At 53.9% G+C, this 21,011-nt stretch overlaps 1 protein-coding gene across 1 annotated transcript in view; it reads right to left on the bottom strand.

The window, feature by feature from the left end:
• Positions 1 to 8,403: 8,403 nt before the first annotated feature.
• The window catches only part of Rtn4r (reticulon 4 receptor), a 28,344-nt gene continuing 15,736 nt past the window's right edge, over positions 8,404 to 21,011 (bottom strand). The window contains exon 2 of the mRNA XM_042666289.1: positions 8,404 to 10,056. Within this exon, the coding sequence (XP_042522223.1) occupies positions 8,669 to 10,056 (1,388 nt within the window). The 3' untranslated portion in view covers positions 8,404 to 8,668. The remainder of the gene's footprint in view (positions 10,057 to 21,011) is intronic.

Genomic DNA, 21,011 nt, shown 5'->3' on the forward strand with positions numbered 1-21,011 from the left:
GTAGTTCTCAGGTTCCAGTGCATAGATAGCAGCCCCACTCCCAGGCCCCTGTGAGCCCATTCTTATTAGCGCTTCTGCTTCTCAACGATTTTGCAAGTCAAATCTTGCATTATTGAGCTCTTGTTCTGTCTCCAGTCTGATGTACTGTGAGCTGGGGGGCCATCAGGGAGCAGCAGCTGCCCAGCAAGAGGACCTGGGGGTTTTACAGGCATTGAGGGGGAGGTGGGAACCCTGCAGCTCTGTCCTTCCATGAGCATCCAGAATCATGCCCACTCTGCCTATTGACCTGGCCTAGCACCACACCCTGGAAGCAGAGCCCTACCCTGCCCCATCCTTTCCAAGGGATCGCTGGTCCCAGAGTGAACAGTGTGGCTGGCCCCTGCTCTCCTGCCTCAGGGCTCTTTCACGGGCGATTCCTCTGCACATAGGCTGTTCCAGGTTTCCTATCAAGCCAAGTAAAAGAGAAGGCTAATTCTCTCTTTCAGGGGATCCTCGGGGACTGACAGAATAGTTGTCCAGCAAGACAGGACATCATCTACCACACTTTGGCTCCTCTTAGAGCTGAGCATAGCTTTAGCTTCTCTGAGGCTGGGGAATCCCCCCACTTGCCTCGGCCGGCATGCATTGGGGTGGACAGTGACTAGGGGCTGCTGAGAGCTCCTGGCCTTGTGGCCACTCAAATCTTTTCTTTTTCTGAAAGTCTCATTTTCCTTCTTACACCAGGGACAGTGTGACCCTGGCACAAGGGTCACAAGAAATACATAGCCTGATGGACAGGCTGGACTCTGTGGCAGGTGGCGATTGTGACCTTCTGCAGAGGATCAGGTTTTGGCTAGAGGAGGCTGATGCTTAGGCTAGCCATCCATCCTGTGTCGCTCTGGCTGGTCTCAGGTCCCATGCTGTTCCAGGGCCACAGTGCTCCTATAATTCCTTTCTTTGGTGCTGGTATTGGGGCTGGAACTCAGGGCCTAGGCACTGTCCCTGAGCTCTTTTGCTCAAGGCTAGCTCTTTACTATTTGAGCCCATTTAAGACTTTCACAGACTTTCCTACCTGGACTGGCTTCAAACCTCCATCTGCAGATCTCAGCCTCCTGTGTAGCTAAGGTTACAAGCATGAGCCAATGGCATTCAGCCTCCATGACTCCTTTTTAGATGAAGGAATCTTTTCCAGGAGTCATGGCTCTGTACAGTGGTCAGATCAAGCAAATGTGACACTTACCTGACCAACAAGGAAGATGCACTTGCTTCGCTGGACTGGCGTATGGTCACCCAGGTACATTTGGGGATGTCAAGTCCATACCTAACATAAAAGAGCTTTTCTAGTAGAGCTCTTCATTCAATAACCTGTAGTCAGGGGTGGCTTCCAGGTAGAGATGGCCCCAGAGTTTGTAGGGCTGTTTTGAATGAAGAAGAAGGGGGGAGGGTTGGATGCTCTGTCCTCCTGGAGTCTCCACAGCATGAACAGTAACACTAGACTCCATCTTACTGCCTGTGCCCTGGCCTGGAGCCTCACCCTCCATGGAGCTTGGGCATGGAGACCACACAGTAGCTGGGTGGACTAGGGTAGCCCTCCATGTCAGTCATGGGGCTTGAACTCGGGGCTTGGACGCTGTCCTTGAGTTCTTCAGCTCAAGGTGAGCACCACTTGAGCCACAGTGCCACTTCCAGTTTTCTGGTGGCTAATTGGAGATAGTCTCATGGGCTTTCCTGCCCCGGCTGGCTTTGAACTGTAATCCTCAAATCTCAGGCTCCTGAGTAGCTAGGATTACAGGTGTGAGCCACCAGTGCTGAGCTCCAGCCCTCCATCTTTATCAGCTCTTAAGTACATGGCTTAGGGGGCTGGGCCCCTTGAGGCTTTGTCTTGGCTTTGGATCCCTGTAGCCTCAGGGCTGTCTGTGCCTGTCTATAGACCAACTCTGCCTCCTCCCCAACTGGCACAGAAGTATCCTATGCCCATGGCAAGGGAGGTGGGTGAGTGAGGGCCCCACTGTCCAGTCCATTAGTGAGGAAGGCCCTGGGCATTCTCACTGGCCTGTCAGATTGTACAGCTGGACGTGATGGTGGGTACCGGGGACTTCTCACCAGGACAAATCTTCCCCCACTTTTCCTGAGCTCTTCTCTGTGTCAGTGGTCCTTGAAACCAACCTTGATAGCACGAACCTAATGCAATGGTGACAGCTATATTAAATCAGTGCTCAACTGAACCTGAAGGTGGGACATGCATGTCTGGGTCTCATGGCAGGTAGGCAGATAGAGGGGTGGGGGTTGACACTATCTGAACCCCCAATTTAGGCCCCTGTATGAACTCAATGTAGTTCTGGGGTCAGGAGAAATTCTGCCTAAGGGTAGCAGAACTGGGGGCTACAGCATGGGTGCCTGGTCTAGGGTCCCCAATCAAGTCAAGCTAGATGTGGCCTTGTGGTTAATTTGTGCCTTAGCAGATCTAGAGGGCTCCTTGATGGATCTGGGGAGAGCAGTCCTGGATGGTATTTGACCAGAGAGGAGAAGATGGGAAGGCTGTAACTCCCCAGTAGAGTAGGACCTGGGAGAGGATCAGCAGGGGAGGACCACTAAACGGAATGGTGGTGGGTAGACAGATGGACAAGCAGACAGGGACAGAGGGACAGGCTACTAGATTATATATATCTTCCCTAGTCAGGAGAAGCAGAAGCAGTGTTCAGTTGTGATCTAGCTGGCAGAGCGACAGCAGTGGGCCCTGGGGGGATGGGACTAGGAGTCAGGGTGAGCTGGCAAGAGATTGACTTAGGGGGGACTGGCAAAGGCACCCCAGGAAGGGAATCTCCTCCACCATACCTAATGCAGTGACGGCAAGTTCCTGCCTGCTCCCGTCACCCCTCCCCCTCCCCTGCTCTGCTCCATCATTTTTCAAAAATAATTGTGTTGTGGCTGCATCCAATTGAGACTGTACCCTTCCCTACAGGCTGCGTCCTGCCCAGGTCGCTAACTCCACGTCCCCAGGCCCTCCCAAGCTGGCTTCGCTGGCTGTTGCCTGTGTGGCTGTGTTTTCCAGCAAGGTCTTCATCATTCTCTAATTGTTTGCATTTATTTCTCCCCTTCCTCAGTGAACAGCTCCTATAAGCCTTGATGGCATCATTAATGCAGCTTCCGTGCTCCTTTGTTGGGGGGGGGGGGACTGTCCCCGCTGCTGCATCCCCGAGATGGATGTTCTTTTATTGCCCATAAATCTCTACACAGCCCTTTGTGAAGACAAATCAGAGGCCTCCTGTTCCCCAGCGTTTGTCAGGGCCGGTCGGTGGTGGGTTTAATTAGCCCTCAGCACTGGTAGGAGAAGCTCTGGAGAAGGCAAGGTGCAGGCTGGCACCACATGGGATCTGCAGAGGGGGCTGTCCTCTGCCCTCTCGCTTTATCTAGAGGGACTGAGGCTGGGCAATGTAAGAGAACAACGTGCCACTCCTCCTGCATGCGTCTGCCTTTGTGGATTCCACATGCCAGGCTCTGTAATGTGACTTTTCCTTGTCCACGTGGCTGGGCAGCAGCTCAGGCCCATGCCTGCCCAGGTGGGCTGGGATGTGATGCCAAGCAGTTTCAACCTCATCTCTGCCAGCCCTTAGAAAGGGACTGTATGAGCTGAGTGCTGGTGGCTCACATCTCCAATCTTAGCTACTCAGGAGGCTGACATATGAGAATCATAGTGCGAGGCCAGCCTGGGCAGGAAAGTCTGTGAGACTCTTATCTCCAATTAACCACTCCAAAGCTGGAAGTAGAGCTGGGTATCAAGTGGCAGAGTGTTAGCCTCGGGCACCAAGGCTCAGGAACAGCACCCAGTCCCTGAGTTCAAGCCTCAGAACTGGCACCAAACAAAAAAATAAAATAATACCACAGGCTAGGTGCCAGTGGCTCGTGTCTGTAATTCTAGATACCTAGGAGGTTGAGATCTGAGGATCACAGTTTAAAAACCAGCCAAGGCAGGAAAGTCTGAGACTATCTCCACTTAACTACCAGGAAATGCAAGTGGTGCTGTGGTTCAAAGTGGTAGAGCACTGGCCTTGAGCAGAAAAGCTCAGGGACAGTACTTAGGCCCGAGTTCAAGCCCCATGACCAACAGAAACAAATAAACAAACAAATGAATCCCACAGAGTTGAGGTGTACTCAGATGGTCAGGCCCAGCCCAGCCTGGTTCCACTATTTGCAACGTGGCCTTGGGTCCCTTTTAGCCTGCCAAGGCCTGGGAATCCAGGTCTAAGCTTGGTTGTGGTCTGAGGGCCAAGAAGACAGGTTGCTGGGTAGAGGACTGCTGTGAGGTGTGTCAGAAAGACCCTGATCTCCCCAACCCACCCCAAGGGAGGAGGGTCAGCCATTGTAGCAGTCTGATTATCCCTCCAGTGATGGCTGAAGCAGAGACCCCTTCCACAATAGTTTATTCATTCCTTACCACAGGAAGGACAACACGGGGCAAGACCCACTGATTGCCACACAGAGGTATGTTTGGGGTATGCACTATTTGTGAAGGACTCCTGTGAGGCATACCTCTTCAGGAGCCCCACTCCTACGGGAGCAGACATTAGTGTCAGGCCTCAGCTCTGGACAGGCCTGGGGGCCATCTGATAGATATGGACTTGGTATGATCACATGTTCACCAATGCCTAGAGTACTGTTTCCCTCCTAAAGTGACATCCCCAGGTGGAATGGCATAAGCAGAGAGATTCATGCCCAGAATCCTGTGGCATCCCTTGATGCCAGGGTGAAGAGACTGCTTAGAGCTCTGAGAAAGAGCCTGGGTTCACAGTCAGGCATGTAAACAAGCATGGTTTCCCAAGTCCAGTCCTGCCTGGAAATGTCACTTCTCATCTATGAGCCTCAGTTTCCTTATCTGCACACCAGTATGTTCCTGTGATGGTATGAAGCACCTGCCCCACACTGTGGAGGCTGAGAGCTGGGGTCAGGATCTGTGTCCCTGATCTGTATCCCCTGTTGTGTGGACAGGCTCCCAGCTCGCTGCTGCTGTAACCAGCCCCTAGGCCCCAGCTCATCTGACAAATAAACTCTCTCGCTTTCCTCCAAACATGTTTCTGGCATGTTCCTGGTCTCACCGGACATCAGTCGACCATCAGCTGCTGCACATTCTGCTGCTTCTATTATTTCAGAACTAATTTAAGGATTAAAAAATAATTCTCCCAATTACTGTGCAAAGCCCTGGGCAGCCAGATAAACAAGAGGCAGGTGCTCCTGTCTAAGCCCGACCCTGTGTCCCTCAGGGAGCCCCATGATAACTAAGCCCCCACAGAGTCTGCAATAGTGCCTCACCAACCTCCTAGAGTCTCAGAAATGGATCATGGTTGCCTGAGAGTGACCCCCAAGAGCAACCCAGGGTCCTGTGGGCTGCTTGCTCCTGATTCATTTGCCCTGGCAGCTGCATTTAATGGGAGTCCCAGGCCATATGTCAACTTCTGTCATTGTGCTTGGTGGCACAGGCCTGGAAGGGCCTAGGACACAAAGGCAGGCCTGTGAACTGTGAAGGATTTGGTCTACAGGGAGCCCTGTGGCTGGCTTGGTCTTCTGGCTTAGAGCCAAGAGCATCCACAGGAAACAGCAGTGGGCATTTGGGGGGAGTTTCACATGGCTTTAATTAGCTTACTGCACAGGCTTCAGGGTCCCAGAGATTCAGGCTGGCCCACATCTGGTCCAATATCCTAACTCAGAAAATCAGCTGGGCCAGACCTTGGTGGGTGGGGATAAAGAAGGGTTACAGTGGGCAGCAGTTGAGCCCCTGGGCTCTAGCCCAGCACCCCACCCTATTCCAGGCCCCTCGTCATTGCCGGCCGGTGATCTCATCTCTTCCTGGGCTGTAAATATCACCCAAACGCTCACGACTCCCAAATGTGTCCTCCAGCCGGGCCCCTCTCCTGAGCTCAGCCTGCACAGCCCACGCGACACCCCCGGCCCAGATGTCTCCTAGGCCCCGACAAGGCGTCCGCTCCTCCCAGCACCCCCACCTTGAGACAGGCGCCCCATGCTGGCTGCTTAGGGCAGATGCCTGGGAGCCCTGCCTGCCGCCTCCGCCCATCCTGTCGGAACCTAACTTGAAACATATCCATCCACTGCCTTCTGGGTCTTCTTGCCCCCTGCTCAGGCCTGGCCAGATTTTGACAACCCTTCAATTCCTGCCAGTGCATAGATCACCATTGTGTATACATCTGACAGAAGACCTGCTCAGGAAGTAATCCTGTCCCACCCCTGCCTTACAATGAAGTTCCTAGGCTTTTGGCTTCTGCCCAATGTCTCCATTCTATGATATGCCTCAGTTTCTTTTAAGGGGTGGGGAGAGATGCACAGTCCTGAGGGACAGGCCAGAATCTCTGACAGTATGAGGAAGAACAGGGAAGGGGACCATGGGGGCAGGGCATAGGCCAGGCATTTGGGGCTGTCACTCTGGTCACAGCTCAAACATTATGGGTTTGCTCCCAGCTCCCAGCTGAAGACCAGCTGTTGGTGATAGACACAGAAGGTGGCCTGAGGCCAGACAGGTGCCCATCAGTGAGGACGAGGCCCAGCATTTGGTAATGAGTACTGCATCCTGGAAGATATACAAGCGGAGGTGGGCCCAGCACATCTTCTGTAAGCACCACAGGTGCCAACACCTTGCTGCAGGCAGCCAGCTCAGATAGGTCTCAAGATTTTGTTTATGCAAATGAGTTTTCTTTTCGAGGTTCTTCCCCATCCACCACAACTAGGGCTTGAACTCAGGGCCTCTAGATTTCACTTTTTTTCTTTTCAAAGTTGGTGCTCGCTCCACCACTTGAGTCACAGCTCCACTTTCAGCTTTTTGCTGGTTCACTGAAGATAATCTCATGGAGTTTTCTGCCCAGGCTGGCTACAAACCCTGATCCTCAGATCTCAGCCTCCTTAGTAGCTACGATTACAGGCATGAGCCAGCAATGCCCAGCTAAATGAGAGGTTTTTAGAACCTGACTCACAGGCCAGAGTCCCCAGCCTCAGCTCACACAGCCCCTACCCCACACCCAGCTGCTGGCCTTGTCTATTCAGGTGTGTCAGGGGTACTTGGGAAAATACTGAAGAAACCTTTGCCAATGCTCCTTCTGCCCTCCAGTTATAGGCTGGCAGACTCCTAGGGTGCCAGGGAGTGCTTTAGGTAGGGATTTAAGACACAGCAGACACGGCCCAATATCTCATCATCAGGCTGTCCACAGTACTGCCCATGCTGAGACTGCTTAGGGGAAGCAATGGGATCTCCTGGGGCAGAGAAGAGCTGGAGCACACAGCAGTCTGCCTGGCACAACTTGCTCGAGCTGCCCCTTCCCTGGCCACAGGGGGCAGACAAGGTTACCAGGTTGAGCAGCTCAGGTGTGCCAATGTCCACTCTGCAGAGGAGCAAACTTCAGGTGGAGGTGGGGGCAGTCATGTGGAAGCTGGCAGCACCAAGGGGCACAGGTGCTAGGATCTCCTGGAAGAAGAGATGACACAGGGGCAAGGGTACACGGTAGCTGGAGGATTCGGGAATCAGCTCTGAGTCCCCCACCTTAGGCGGTGGCTGCTGAGCCCGTCCCCCACCCTCTCCTCCTCCCCTGAGCTTCTGGAGCCCCGGCCGCCCCCACGGCCATCTGGCTCCACCAGCACTGCTCCCCCACTCCTCCCCCAAGTCTGTGTTTTTCTCCTCCCTCAGCCCCACCATCCTATGGAGGAGGGGGCCCTTCCCTGGTGGTAGGTCCCCTGCAGTTTCCTAGGCATGCTGCCCCTCTCCCTTTTTTGTTCTAAGACCTCCCCAGCCCAGGCTTAGGAAGGTACAAGTGTGTATTTTTATCTGTGCTAGGTGCTGTTTTGAAGCCTATGCATGCACACGTGTGTACACGTGTGGTTCCTGTGCTGCTATATGTGTTGCATGTGTGTGTGTGTGTATCCTCAAGGGCTTGCTTCTGGGCTGTGGGTATGGTGTGAGGGGCACAGGCAACTGGACTGTGGCCCTGGGCAGCGATATAAGGGTACACATGGCCCCTGCTCATCCTGCAGCCTGGGCCTCACCCATCCAACTGTCCTTTGGTCCCTCCTGTCTATCAGTAGGAACATTGTCTTTATCCCTTCACCCCCAGCCTGAGCTGGAAGGTGCTAGAGCAGATGTCCCTACAAAGGCGGCCTTGTTCAGTCCCGTGGGCCTGTCATGTGCTCTGTTAGCCCAATTCTCCAGAAGCCAGCTGGGCTCAGGGTTGTCAGCTGTAGGGCAAGCTTAGTGGGTGCTGCTGGAGGGTGCAGGGATGGCACCTCGTGCCTGGTGTCTGGGTGTCCATTCCATTTTCTCTTGAGGGCCTCATGTCTGGGGGAGGTGCTGTGCCTGGCCTCACCCTTGCCTCTCACCACCCACAGCACCCCCAGCCTGAGAGGCCATAGCTTAAGAAAAGAGCTCTTTATTCCACGTCATCCGATATTTTTACACAAGTAAAATAAAATGCATATCTCTATATACCGCGATCCGGGTGGGAGGCGGCGTTCTGGAACAAACGTCGCCTCCGGAACCCTGTAAACATGATGGGGTGGAGATGGGGTGGGCTAGTGGGGAGGCGTCCATCAGGGGAGGCCTGGCCTGCCCCACGGGGCCTGCCCCCAACTCTGGCTGGCGGCGTGGAGTGAGACCCCATATGTACACACCTGGCTGTGGAGAGGCTCTGGTGGCTGGTCAGCAGGGGCCCAGCACTGTCCACAGCACCAGCACAAGGCCCAGGGGCGCAAGGCTGCAGGCCAGGGCTGGTAGGGCACCTGAGCCCTCGGCATCACTAGCCCCACCGCCCCCGCTGCCTGCCTGGCCCAGACGGCAGTGGCTACGGGTGCGGTTCTTGCGGGAACAGCCGGGCCTTCGACGAGGGCCTGTGGTGGGTAGCCCTGGTGGTTCTGAGCCCTCAGGCCGTAGCCCAGTTAGTGGGGGCTCTGCGGAGCTGGGCAGGGTCCCAAATGGGGAGTCATTGATATGCCGTGGTCCAGAGCTGTTGCCTGGCGGGGTGTCACCAGGTGGCACACGCCCCTTGAGTGCATTGCCAGCAGAGGCTGGCCTCCCAGGCTCCAGCACCGAGGCTTTGTCTGCGGCATCAGGCTGGCAGCACTTGGGCAGACCCAGCAGCTCCTCGTCAGTGAGCCCAGGATGGAAGGGCCCAGTGGCCACAGCGCAGCCCTCCAAGTCACTGGCTGCCAGGCGCTTGAGATCGCGGCCAGCCAGGCGTGGGGGCAGGCTGCAGGGCACCTCTGATGATGACCCTCGGAACTTCTGCAGCCAGGCCCACAGTGGGCGTGCCCGGCAGTCGCATACCCAGGGGTTGTCATTGAGCCTCAGGTACTGCAGGGCCCGCAGCGGTGCCAGGGCCTCAGCAGGTAACATGGAGAGGTTGTTGGCAAATAGGTAGAGTGTCATGAGGCGGCCAAGGTCACGGAAGGCGTGCGGGTGCACACGGGCTACGTGGTTCTGGTGTAGGAGGAGACGGTCCAGGCTGTGCAAGCCGCGGAAGGCTCGCTCGGGCACACTAGGGATACGGTTGCCGTGCAGGAAAAGGTGTGTGAGGTTGCCCAGGTCACGGAAGGCATCATCAGGCAGCGCCTGCAGCCAGTTGTCTTGCAGGTAGAGGTACTGCAGAGCAGCCAGACCACGGAACAGGCCAGGACCCAGTTCCCGCAAGCCACAGCGGTCCAGGTGCAGCGTGTGCAGGCGGCCCAGGCCTTGGAATGTGGCAGGGTCCACGGCACGAAGTTGTGCATTGTCACTGAGGTCCAGCTGCTCCAGGAGGGTCAGGCCAGCAAAGGCAGTGGCGTCGATCCTGGCCAGGGCATTGGAGTGCAGCCACAGGATGGTGAGGTTGCGGCAGGCATGGAAGCCTGCGGCTGACACGTGGGAGATGCGGTTGCCATGCAGGAAGATGCGTTGGCTGGCGGCTGGGATGCCAGCGGGCACGGCCTGCAGGCCTTGCTGGGGGCAGCTTGTCGTCACCTTGGGCTCATTGTAGCACACGCAAGCACCAGGGCATGGCGCCGCCACCCGCCAGGCCTGTAGCCACAGCACCCAAGCCAGCAGCCGGCTCCCTGTGGGCAGAGGAAAGAGCAGTCAGCAGGCAGGAGGCTCCTGGATCCAGGTCAGCACTTGGGTTAGACCTCAGGAAGGGATGAAGCTGGGTCTAAGAGGTGTCTTGCCAACCCTGGAAATTGGGTGTTTGGGTACTGCTATGTCACATGTCACAAAGATGATGCTGGGCTACAACCTGCTCCAGCCACACTGGGGAAATGGGGACACCCCATGCCACCTTACCTGATGCTTACATGATTGCCATTCTCCTCTCACCAGGGTTAGCCTTCTTTATCACCTTACAATTACCCCTTGGGAGGCTTCTCGGGGTGGCTATTCATACCTGTAGATGCCTTTCAGGACTTTGGCAAACATAGACCTCCTCAAGTTTGGCTATGTCTCCTGGGGCCCTCAACATTGGCTTGCCCCAGCCAATCCCATCAACCCGCAGGCCATGCTAGGAGAGAGGCTAGAGGGCTAGACAGGCCAAACTTAAGAGCTGCTGGGAAGAGTGGGTTCAGGAGGAAGATTGGGAGATCTCCAGGTAGAGACTTGTCCCTAGCCCTTCTAGGTAGCCAGCGACTGAGCTTCAGATGGACTCTGCAGTAGCCCATCTTCCTAGGTTGCAGAGTGGGCGGGGTTGCTGCTTGGCTCTCCATGCCTGGCCCAGGTCTCTGAAGCAGCAGGGATTTAGAGAGGGGGGAGAAAGGGGTGGGGAAAGAGTGATCATGCCTTATTGGTAAGCTCTGCTTTCAGGCAGAAACTACAGATATCTGGGTTCTCTGCCTGCCTACTGCCTGCCCCACCCCCAGGGTGCCCCCATTAGCACCTTTACTATCATAGGAGCTTCCTGCTTGGGTGCAGAGGGTCCAGGGGTAGGAAATGAGCATGCAACCTTGCCCAGGAGGAGCATCCCCCCCCCCCCCCACACACACACACACTTAGGCAGACTTCTCCCTCCTCCACACATCCTCCCTTTTAAGCACTTCCTGACTTGGCTCAGAATACCTCCTGCAGCCTCCTCCCCTGGCTTCATTCTTTGTTCTATCCCCTCCCAGGGAGGAGTTCACTTCTTCCCAGCCAATCCCTGCATGATCCCAGCTGCCCTAAACCCTCCCACTCAGACTCACCCATCCCCAGGATAGAGTGGTCTCTCTCAGCCCCAGGGCACTGTACCCCTCCAAGATCAAAAAGCCAGACATACTTGGGGCTTTACCAGCATTGGACCACCCCTGGGGCTGGCTACCACTTCCAGACCTGGCTTTACCCATAGGCCATCCCTGTGGATGCTTTAATGCCTGGCACTGAGTACCTTCCTCCCTCCCCCAAGTGCTGGTTGTGTGTGTGTGTGTGTGTGCGTGAGGGTGTGTGTGTGCGCGCGCGCGTGTGTGTGCGTGAGTGTGTGTGTGCGCGCGCGCACGCGTGTGTGTGTGTGTTTCCCCCTTTTCTGCCTTCAGGAGTGAGTCTATTAAAATGTGAATCCCCTTGGGAGAGTTATAGCTTATCAGCCAACACTTGAGTTATCAGCTAACACCTTGGTTGACAGCTAACACCTATGTTGACAGCTAACACCTTCCTTGGCAGCTAGCTAAGAGCAGGAATCTGCAGCCACGAGGCAGGAACCCAGAGGGAGAGAACCAAGGGGTAGCTTCCTCCACCCAGAACTGTGAATGTGACCACACTGAGGTCCTCTTTTGCCTGGAGTCGAGCAGACAACTGTCCTAAATCTAAATCCAGGAAGTCATGCAAGTGTAACAGGCATAAGGCATGCACCCAGGTCCTGGAGTCCTTCCCCATAACCCCAAAGGCCTTCTGGGCTGAGCTCTGTCTGCTGGGATGAGTTATTGGCTGCTGAATAAAGGGTGATTTGTTGGCCTCCAGAGGGATGGCAGTCCCAGGATTGGGGGAGTGGAGGAGGTCCAAGGGGCAGGCCAAGCCCCGGAACCTCCAAGATCTGGGAGGCCCACCCAGAGCTGGTTTTGTGTAGGATATTCTTGGGCCTGATGTTCTATTTAAGAAGCTTGACATCTCCAGACTTCTGGGCAAATGGGGCCTGCTCATGCCAGCTCCCCACAGAAGCTCGTTCATTGTCACAGGAGTCACTGAGCTTTGTGAACACTGCTTCCTGGCCTGGGACCTCAGGAAGATCTGGAACCTTCAGCGCCACCATACCAAGCTAGGGACCTCACTGCTATGGGCAGGCCATCTTGCCAAGTACATCATGCCACAAACTGTGGTACCCACTGCACTATGCCACTGACAGACTCACCCAGCCTGGGCTATGCCTCCAACCACGTATGGTGACATGGCCACCACTGTGGTCTCCAGGCTTAGACTGTAATCTAAGAGCTTGGTTGGGGTCAGTACCCAGAGTGGCTCCAGGATTGAGCCACGCTCAAGGAGGTGGGCAAGTGGGGGAGCAGCCGTGTGGCACTCAGCCCTGCCAGAAGCTGGGATTGGGCACAGAGATACGGTTGCATTCCTGCCGAGACAACTGCTTTTTTGGAAACCAACTTCTGAGAGTCGGCCCTCCGCACTGGCCCTGCTGTCAGTGAGGCTGGGGTGGGCTCTCTTCTGCTGCAGCCACAGTAATTGGCTCCAGCCTGGCCCCCCTTGGGGCCTGCCCGCTGGTCTCCATGGCAACCCTGCCGCTGAGCAAGCATGAGGGGGCATCTTTTTATGAGATAATCAAACTCAACTTTGCAAGCATGGGTTTGGGTTCACAGCAGGGGCCCAGGGAAATACCCGAGGCCCGGCCAGGCAGATGAAGGATGACTCTGACCCTGCTCGGGAGCTGCCTCACTTGGCCTTTCCCTGCCTCCACCCCCTTCTCACTCCCACAAAGGCCTTCCTGGCCAGCCCGGGTCTCTGCAGTTTGATCTCAAGGCCTCTGAACACCAGGCCTGGTCCCGTCTATGTAAATCCTCTCCTTTCTCTTTCTCCAGCCTGCCTCCTGATTCCCAGATTCTCACAGGAGACCACCTTCCACTGGCCCAGGCTTACTGTCCCCTTCAGTCCCACCTGCCACCCTGTCTCACTTGGGTCCCATTCTTCATGGAACTCGAGAACGTGGTGCTCAAGGCACACACAGAGCAAAAATGGCCCTGTGTGGGGGCTGTGTGGCCCCAGCTCTCACACACAGAACCCAGGGAAGCCTGTCATCAGGGCTATTTGCAGCCACCTACACCTGCCTGCCCTATAAGCTGTGTACAAACTCTCACCATCCCCAGACCTGCCAGGTGGAGGACTCCACCAGGGCCATTCCCATAGACAGCCCCACTGGCTTGTGGGTGCAAGGTTACCAGCAAGGGCCCCTGCCTTAGCCCAAGTCTGGCTCAGGGGCCACATGTGTATAAAGGCAGAGGTAGAGAGAAGGCTGGCCACCCTGCCTACAAGATTTCTCATGGAGGACAGGAAGTAGATACTGGCCTGGCCCTGCCAGGGAAGCCAGAAAGGACACGACACCACCACTGAATTATATGAGCAATTCATTATGCACCACTAGCTCTTAGGAGCAAAGAACTCAAGTTCATGGTCACTGCAGGGGTGGAGGGAGGGAAGGAGGAGGGAGAGACAAGGTGGATAGAAAAGAGGAAGGCAAGTGGAGGAGGGAGGGATGAAGGAGAAGAGAGAAGGAAGGAGGGGGGAGAGAAGTGGGAAGAGCCAGAGGGAGGAGGCAAGAGGGACTGAAGGACAGTGTGGAGGAGGAGGAGCCAGGGAAGGAGGAGGCTTCCGGGGACTCACCCAGCAGGCAGTCGCAGAAGCCAGCAGGCAGGCAGCTGCTGACCTCAGCAGCCCACCTCAGCAGAGCTGGAGCAGCTGAGCCAGACTGCTTTCTTTAGAGTCTTCTCTGAGTTCTTTGCTCCCTCTATCCGCTCATTGCCCTCAATCTCCATGTGTCCCCCGCAAACAGAAATATCCCACCCCATGGACTGTAGAGGAGGGGGATTGACCAGCTATGGCTAGTTTGAGAAAAATGTGTCAATGCTACCTAAGAGTTCATTTTCTTATCAATATCCTCAATCCCTTTTACAGACCAGGAAACTGAGGCAGTGAGCAGTTAAGCCCTGCCTCATTCCTACCTTCAGACTTGCCAAGAGGAAAGGTGGCTAGGGGTAGGGGGAAGGAGCCAGTACCACCTGGAGAGAACTCTGGGAGTGTTGGCACAAGCACGAGAGATGGCCACGTGTGGGGACTGGGCAGGAATGTGAGCAGAGGCTGCAAAGGTGTTGGGGGCGGGGGGCTGCCAGCCTGTTAGGCAAGTGCTGGGGGCACAGGGTTCTTTCCTGTGCTCTGTGTGGCTGGGAAGGGGCATGTCTTTTCCTCCCTCCCTCCCTTCCTTCCTCCCTCCCTCCCTCCCTCCTTCCATCCCTCATTCCCTCCCTCCCTCCCTTCCTCCCTCTCTCTCCCTCTCTCTCTCTCTCTCTCTCTTTCTTTTTTGGTACTGGAGATCAAACCCAAGACATTGTACTTGCTAGGCAAGCACTATGCCACTGAGTTACATTCCAGCCCATGGGACATGTCTTTTGAGGCTCTGAGCTGCTTGGCACCTGCCCTAAAGGTTAGGGTCAGAAGGCTGCAGAGGGGCCTCATAATCCTCTCAAACGCCAATGACAGCCCTGTGAAGCAGTCACAGCACAGACAACAGTTATGAGGCAGAACAGCTCAGCATAGGGACCAGAAATAGCTCCGGGCGGAGGTGGAGGGGCCAGAGTCATCCTCACACTGCAGAGGGTCAGGGCACCCCTCCCCGTGCCTGCTTCCTATTCCAACCAGCCCCCCAGCACTGACTCATTACCCCCCACCGGCCATCTGTCCCCCTCATCCGCACTCACTTTTCTCTCACACACACACTTCCTACCCTCCATCCACCCTTGGGCACATAGACATGTGCAGGGGTAGCTCAATTCCCCATGGCACTTCTCATGCCCTTATGGGGCCACAGGACTAAGTAAGGGTAGAAGGATACCAGCGGTCCCCTTGAGAGGAAGCCCACCTTGTGTCTCCTAGGGGGAGTGTGGCTGCTGGCCACTGCTGTCTTTGAGCCCCTGGAGGCTCTGTTCTTTATTGATCTTGGCTTTGGGCAGGCAGGCCAGGTCGATAATGGGCAAGGTCACCCACCACAGTGGGAGGGCACCTGGTGTGCTGATATGCTTCAGGTCTGGTCATATGCAGTGGGGAAACTGAGTCCCAGTATGTACAGAGGCCTGCCTTAGGTTACTCTGTGCCTGGGAGCAAAGCTGTTGGAATCAACCTTCATATTACAACAGGGAACCTCTCTACTCCTCTGTCCACAGGACACTAAGGCTTGGTAAGGGACAGCCCCAGCCTGAAGGTACATTCAGGAAGGCCACATCCTAGTAGGAGCTATTCACTCTTTTTCCTTTTATCCATCTCTCATCACTGTGTCTACTGGGAGAACCATGCTCAGGCATGGTGCCAAATGCAACAGATGAGGGACCAGACCCAGCACCTGGACTCTTGACCCTTGTGGTCAGGCTAGCTACAGGAGGTAGCCCTACTTCGTGGTACCCGCCCTGTGAGACAGGACCACAATGGCTTGAGCTAGCACCCAGCCAGCACATGGCCTGGCAAATTCTTTTTTTTTTTTTCCTTTGTGCCTATACTGGGGCTTGAACTCAGGGATGTGCACATTCACTTGGCACTTTTGCTTAAGGCTGACACTACCACATCCTCCACTGCTGGCTTTGCTAGTTAATTGGCGATAAGAATCGCATAGACTTTTATGCACAAACTGGCTTCAAACTGTATTCCTCAGATCTCAGCCTCTTGAGACGCTGGGAGTCTAGATGTGAAGCACAAGCACCCAGTCCTGGAAAATTCATTCTTAGCTAAGACTGACCTGTCTGCCAAGGGCTCTGAAGCCTTGTCAGTCCAGTCATACACTCCCATCTGATGCCCACCTCCCTTCTGCCCCTCAGGAGCTCTGTCCTGGGGGCTCATAATGCTGAGTACCTGGAGGCTTGTCTGGCTGAAGTCTTTCCTAGCCATAGGACAAAGCTAGTCAGCTAGCACAGGATGCCCCAGCTCCAGGAACTTAGTATCCTGTCATCCACAGAAGGCTAGTACTCCACCCTGCTTCAGGAGGCTAACCAAAACTGCCACCTAATTACCTGGAGAATTCTGTCTCTAAGAGAGCTCATTGTGGTCCTGAAGCTAATTTGATTCAGACCAGCAGAAGCTCTGGACTACAGGGAAACTAATGAGAAACTCAACCAGTGGCTCACATGTCCCTGCTCTGGGGGTCTTAGGAAAGAGGATTCCCCACGCCACAACCTGGGACCCAGCACTCACCTGTCCTTACATGTCTGCCCAGGATGAGTATCTAGTCTGTCGGGATCCACAAACCTGGGTCCTGCCCAATTGTGCCCCATACCCATCCCAAGGGCTAGCAACCTAACCTGAGCCACAGCCCTCCCCACTCCACCCCTAGCATTGTTTGTGAGGCACAGAGGATCAGCCTCTCACAGGGCTGCACACTTGGGGTGTACACCAGGAGTACACATGATGGGAGTCTAAACTCAGGACCTCAGAAGGGAGAGAAGAGTACAATAAAAGTGTAAGGGACCGGGCACAAATAGTCAGTATACAAAAAAGGATCACACACTGAGAACATACAACAGAAGCTCTGAGCCTTGCACTGCCAGGTCTAGGGGTGGGCCAGGGGCAGTGGACGGCTGCTGGCATGGGCTGTGCAGATATGGGAACCTGGCAAAGGGTCTGTTCTCACCACAGTGGGAGGAGCTGAGCAGGCACTTCCCACATGTTCTTGGGCCCTAGGCACACTGTAAAACATGAGCAATCAGGCAGGTGGATGGCCTCTGCCCAGGTAGGATTTATTCTATGAAGACATGTGTAAGTCTGGAGGCCATTGTCTGCTCGCCCTGTGGGATCAGCCTATACTGCCTCCCTGGCTCTGCTGTCTGTCAGGAGGAGTGCAGTTGGACAGGGTCTTAAATCATGACAGTATTACCGGGCCCCAGAATATGTTTCTACTAGAGGAAGGAGGCTTCTCTAGCCTCCCAGAGGCCTCTGTAACTAGCAGTAGCCCAGGGCATTTTCGAAAACACAAAGGGTCTCAGGGAGGGGTGGTAATTCTGTTTGGCCAGGGACAGGCAGGGAGAGCCAGGGGATCTGGCACTTTCCATGGGATAAGGGGCCCTAGAGATATCACACTATCCTCCTCAGCCTGAAATACCACTGCAGTCCTCTTTAGGATGAGGCTGGAGCACTGAGTCCAGGAATAGGGGGTGAAGGGAGTGCTAAGGAAGCCCTAGTCAGAACGGAGGGGCCCTCTTACCTTCTGTTCTATTGGCTGTCAGCAGACTGGCTCAGGAGTTGGCCACTGCTTTGGTAAATAATATGTTATTAGAGCACAGACACACCTATATGTTCACACATTGTCCACAGCTGCTCTCTCAGAGTTGAATTGTTACAACACACCATGTGGCCCACAGTGCTGGAATAATCTAACGTCAGACCTTTATAGAAACAGTTTGTCGATATGGCTTGTGACTGAGCACCTACCACATGTGGGTATTGCCACCATTGTCCTCACAAACAGCTCAGCAGAGGCCGCTTCATTTCCGCCTCATGAAAAGGAAATCAGAGGGGTTGGAGGCATGGCTCAAGTGGTAGAATGCCAGCCAATAAGCACAAGCAAGCACTAGCGAGTTCAAGTCTATATCAGACAAAAAAAGAGAAAGCGTGTGTGTGTGTGAGAGAGAAAGAGAGAAAGAGAAAGGAGAGAGAGAAAAAAAACTAGGGGTCAGGCTGTCTGGCTGAGGCCATATGATTGGATGAATAGGGCTCAGTGGCTTCCCACCTTGGGGCACCAAGAAGCCCTCATCAAGGTCAGCATCTTGAAGTGGCTAGGGGTGGAAGTGCAAGAGAAATACTGGATACTGAATTCTGTGTAGGTCCAAGGAAAAGCAATAATTTTGTTTAAAGAGGTTGCAATCAAACACGCATAAAAGAGGACAACTTAAAAATACAAAGAGGGGCTGAGAAGGTGGCTCAGTGGTAGAGCGCTTGCCTTGCAAGCCTGAGGCCCTGGGTTCGATTCCTCAGCACCACATAAGCAAAAAGAAAAAAGCCGGAAGTGGCGCTGTGGCTCAAGTGGTAGAGCGCTAGCCTTGAGCTGAAGAGCTAAGGGACAGCGCCCAGGCCCAGAGTTCAGGATCCACGACTGGACCCTCCCCCCAAAAAATACAAAGAGGGAGACTGAGGCAGGAAGATCATGAGTTGGAAAACAGCCTGAAGTAAAAAACAAACAAAAAACTAAAAAACTGGGCATTGGTGGTTTACATCTGTAATTCTCACTACTTAGGAGGCTGACATCTGAAGATAATGGTTTGAAGCCAGGCTGGGTAAAAAAGTCCATGAGACTATTATCTCCAGTTAACTAAAAGCTGGAAGTAGGCATGTAGCTTAAGTGGTAGAATGATAACCTTAAGTGAAAAAGCTAAGGGACAGCATCCAGGATCTGAGTTTAAGTACTAGAAAAGAAAAGAGAGAGAGAGAGACAGAGACAGAGACAGAGAGACAGAGAGAGACAGAGACAGAGAGAGAAAGAGAGAGAGACAGAGAATAAAAGTTGGTAAAGAGCATATGAACAGCTGTCCCCAGAGGCTGGGAGGAAATGCTAAGCGACAACATTCCCAGTTAGGAGGAAAGGACAATGACTCAAGGATCCATGAAGATCAAATGAACTCTTGGAGAGAGGAGACACAGACAAGTCAGCACTGATGTCCTTCCTAGGATGTTAAGATAGGACCAAACATAGGAATATACAAAAGAGACCCTGAGACTTGAGCTGATGGGCCAGGGGTGGTTTGGGACCTCAAGTGGGTAGGAGAGGGTTGCTGTCATGGGCTACACAGACCTAAGACCTGGTGAAGCATCTGGTCTTGCTCAAGTGGGAGGAAGCAATTATTTCTGATATAATTGCAACTAAGATCTAGTAAACATTAACAATATGAGAACACAGTCCAGGAAAGGATAAAAGGACTGTCCTGAACCACCTTCAGTGACCTCAGGCCCAGCTACTTCTGCAGACCACTGGCCAGGATCATGAAGGGAAGTAGGCTGTGAAAACATCCTTTGTCCTTATCATAACTACCATCATCACCACCATTGCTTCTGTCACCACCACCACCACCACCACCATCATCATTTCCTCTATCATCATTTGCCACCACCACCATCATCATCTTCATCATTTCTACCACCACTATCACCACCATCATCAACACTGTCATCATCATCACTCACCACTGTCATCATCATCACCACCACCATCATCGTCACCACTGTCATCATCAGTCACCATCACTGTCATCACCATTACCATCATTATCGTTACCACTGTTAGTCATCTTTCCTTCACTGTGTCAAAATATGTGAGATAATTAACTTTTAAGAAGAAAAGGCTTATTTTGGTTCATGGTTTCAGCCAATAGTCTTGGCCATATGGCTTTTGGGCCTGTGGCATGATGAGAATTCACAGCAGAAGAAGTTGTTCATCTCATGGCAGCCAGGAAACAAACTTAGAAAGGAGAGGGGCTAGCATCCCGTATTCCCTTAAAGGGTACACCCTCCAGACCTAATGTCCTTCTACCAGTTCCTACCTTTCAAAATTCTGACACTCCTAACAGTGCCTTGGGGCTAGGGACCAAGCCTTCAACACACCAGTCTTTGGAGGACATTCAAGAGGACGTTTCCATAGATTGGTCTATACAAACTACCATCACCATCATCACCATTACCAATCATCTACCATGATCAATTAATTCTATCATCATCATTATTACCACCATCATCACCACCATTATCATGCGAGCTGTAAACAGAGAACTTGGATTGAGGGCAGCTGTGGGCAGACCTGGAGCCCATAAGGAAGGCAGTCAGCATCACACAAGGATAGGGAAACAAAGACCAGTGAACAGAGAGCCAATGCTTTGTGAACACCAGACATCTTTGGGCAAGAGCCAGACAAAGGATGTCCCATTCTAGAATCAGAGCCTTAGGCCATACAGGGACTTCTTTGATGAGTATGTCTCCTAAGGAGGTCCTACAGGGCTCAGTAGCAGAGTGGTGGCAGGGAAGGGGAGAAAGGAGGGAAGCAAGAGTGGCCCTAGCCTCCCTGGGGTAGTCCATTGTGAGGGTGTTGGCTGTCCTTGATATTTTCATGATAGCCCTATGTTTCATCCTCCCATAGCAGTGAGGGGTATGACAATCACCTCCAATTCCTCAGGTAAAAGCCCTGAGATGTACCAAGATCATCGGTAGGGCACCAGTGAGGGGAGGGGACAGGACACATAACTTCATCCAAGGTGACCAGAGCAGACCTTGAGCCCCATGGAGCACACAGAGGGAGGGAAAGCCACTTTGGGCTCCACGATCGTCCCTGGCAGCACCTCACCCTCGGCCCAAGCTTCCATTTATGAGAAGCTGAGGGTGACTCGGGTAGCCTCTGGTGGGGCTTAGAGGCAGGCTCTACACCCGCTCTGAGGACCTGGAGAAGCTGCCAGCCTCCTCTCAGCCTGTCATCACACTTTCAATGTGAGGATCACAGTGGCCAGCACTCACCTTCCCAGGACTGCAGCAATACCTCTAGCCTGGAAATCTCAATGATTCCCCCAGCCCAGGCCTGGGCTCAATGTATTAACATCCTGCCTCAAGAGGTTACCCTGGGGTCTGGCACTCAAGACCAGTCTGGCCTTGGTCAGCTTCACCTCAAATGAGGAGCTGAGTCGGAAAGTCTGTGTTGCAGTTGCCCAAAGGCCACTCCAGCCTGGCTATCCTGACAGCTGCCCCTGCTTCGTGCAGTAGATTCAGCAAGCCAGGGTCTGGCTGTATCTGGGCTGGACGAGGGCATAGCAGAAGCCAGGATAAGCTGCAAATGTGCCTGGAGCTGCTTCCCTACCACCTCACAGATCTCAGTCTTAGCAGA

Source organism: Dipodomys spectabilis, unplaced genomic scaffold, assembly GCF_019054845.1.
Source record: "Dipodomys spectabilis isolate Male_0828 unplaced genomic scaffold, ASM1905484v1 ptg000363l, whole genome shotgun sequence".
NCBI lineage: Eukaryota > Metazoa > Chordata > Mammalia > Rodentia > Heteromyidae > Dipodomys > Dipodomys spectabilis.